General features: G+C 42.2%; 1 protein-coding gene across 1 annotated transcript; it reads left to right on the plus strand.

Annotated features, from left to right (window-relative positions):
- Window positions 1-1,130: 1,130 nt before the first annotated feature.
- LOC110541492 (ubiquitin-ribosomal protein eS31 fusion protein-like) lies at window positions 1,131-1,830 on the plus strand. The gene is made up of 2 exons (XM_060378801.1): window positions 1,131-1,200; window positions 1,388-1,830. Exons 1-2 carry the CDS (start codon window positions 1,131-1,133, stop codon window positions 1,828-1,830), a joined length of 513 nt encoding a protein of 170 aa, XP_060234784.1.
- The last annotated feature ends 407 nt before the right edge of the window (window positions 1,831-2,237 follow it).

Raw genomic sequence — 2,237 nt, forward strand, 5'->3', positions numbered from 1 at the left:
GGAATAGGAGGGAGAAGAGGAGCAGAAGCTGGGCGAGCGGCTGGAGGAGAGGTCTTGGAAGGACGTGGAGAAATGAACTGGATCTAAGATACCACTGAAAGCAAGTATAATGTGGGAAATCTAAATGGTAGGAAACTATGTGGGCTTGGAGGTTTAGGAAGGAGTAACTATTGCCCAGCATTGTGTTCTAGGTTAACTAAATAAATCCTAGTCTCTGTGTGGTGATTTGGTTAAACAGCTATTTAGGATTAACTGCAGCTTTACTAAAAGATATATCAATAGTAAATATTGGTTTACAATTCCATATTGGTGTTCATCATCAAGGAAGTCAGGACAAAAACTCAAACCTTTGCAAGGCATCAGTGTCAAACCTGCTTCCCAGCAAGAGAATTCAGCTCCCCCAAAGCACTGTCACCGAAAGCAGCTAACTTCTCACTATCAGTCCACAAGAGACCACGGACCTCAAAGTTTGTTTATAAAAACTATGGTAACGCCAGGCTCTCTGGCAAGGGTAAAGGCCCTGCCAGCAAATAAAACACAAAGCTGCAGCCACCAAAGCCCTCTAGACTGAGCCTAACTGAGAGGGCCCTCTGTTTCTCTGCCCTTGATGATGGCTTTCAGGGCATTTTAATCCTTTGATGGTCTCATAGTCCCATCCTATGAGACATTTAGAAAACATCCTCCTTGCCAGGAATCCCATTACAGTCCAGCCCCACAACTTGCCGCTTTCTTTTTGATGTTCCTATTTTAATGGGACATGTACTCAAATGTGATTTTTTTTTTTTTTAAATCGTGTATCTATATTTTTTTCCTGTGCTAAAGAAGAAGCTGAGAGTTCTACATCTGGATCGGCAGGCAGCAGGAAGAGAGTATCACACTGGGTCTGTCTTGAGCTTCTGAAGTCTCAAAGCCCACCCCCAGTGACGCACTTGCTCCAACAAGCCCATACCTCTTAATATCACTCCCTCTGAGCCTCCAGGGGCCATTTTCATTCAAACCACTACAGCTACTATAACCATCTCGTATTAATGAGTCCTCACTTCTCCAGGTTAAATATCGCCAGATACTTTAATAGGTCTGATTGAGAAGCACCACCTAATGCTTATTCAATGCTTTATGTCTTATGAACCATGATACATCAAGTTGCTACTAATTCCTTTCCCATCAGCCATAGGGAAGACGAGACCCTGGTTCTAGAAGGTAAAAGAGCACAAGGAAATGCGTCATCTCCTAGAGCTTTCTAGAAGCAATCAGCACTGACTTTAGTCCGATGTAACTGTGGACTTCTGATCTCCAGAACCCAAAAATATTAAATAATATTATTTAAAACATAATTCGCACACTGGATCACATGAGTCACTAGCTGGGAAAACAGAGCTAATTTAAGACCCTTCTGAGGAAGACATCACAGTCGAGGTTGACCCCTCTGATACTATAGAAAATGTAAAGGCAGAGATGCAGGATAAGGAAGAAACTCCTCCTGCCCAGCAGAGGCTGTTCATTTCTGGTAAGCAGCTAGAAGATGGCCATACTTCATCTGACTACAACATTCAAAAGGAGGACACCCTTCATCTTGTGCTGAGACTTATTGGTGGTGCTAAGCAAAGGAAGGAGTCTTACACCACTCCCAAGAAGAATAAGCATAAGAGGGAGAAGGTTAAGTTGGCTGTCCTGAAATACTATAAGGTGGATGAAAATGGCGAAAGTAGTCATCTTTGTGGAGGTTGTCCTTCTGATGAGTGTGGTGCTAGAGTTTTCACAGCTAGCCACTTTGACAGATTTTATTGTGGCAAGTGTTGTCACTGCTTCAACAAACTGGAAGACAAGTAGCTGTGCGTGAGTTCATAAAAAGAAGGAACTGAGAGCCGGGCACAGTGGCACACACTTGTAAGCCTAGCACTCACGGTGGCAAAGGCAGACAGATCGCTGTGAGTTTGAGGCCAGCCTGGTCTACAAAGTGAGTCCATGGCAACCAAGGCTACACTAAAAAGCCCTGTTTTGAAGGGAAAAAAAAGGAACTAAGAGAAAGAAAGAGAGAGAGACATCACCTCATAAAGGGCTTGGTTATTCCAAAGGACATGACAATTCTGAAATGTAAATATCTAATGAGAAAAAAATGTTTAAAATGCTGACAGAATTACAAAAGGAAATTTTCTAAATCCATAGTTATTAAATTTGTAGATTTCCATTTCTACCTCACAAGAAAAAGAAAACAAAATTGAGTTTTGTCTATGGCT

This window comes from Meriones unguiculatus, chromosome 3 (assembly GCF_030254825.1).
Source record: "Meriones unguiculatus strain TT.TT164.6M chromosome 3, Bangor_MerUng_6.1, whole genome shotgun sequence".
NCBI lineage: Eukaryota > Metazoa > Chordata > Mammalia > Rodentia > Muridae > Meriones > Meriones unguiculatus.

What these genes read in the sequence shown, in the direction of transcription:
- LOC110541492 (XM_060378801.1), top strand. Translation starts at nt 1,131, where the DNA reads ATGATACATCAAGTTGCTACTAATTCCTTTCCCATCAGCCATAGGGAA. An exon ending in CGAGACCCTGGTTCTAGAAG is followed by an intron (nt 1,201 to 1,387) that starts GTAAAAGAGCAC and finishes AGCTAATTTAAG; the next exon opens with ACCCTTCTGAGGAAGACATC.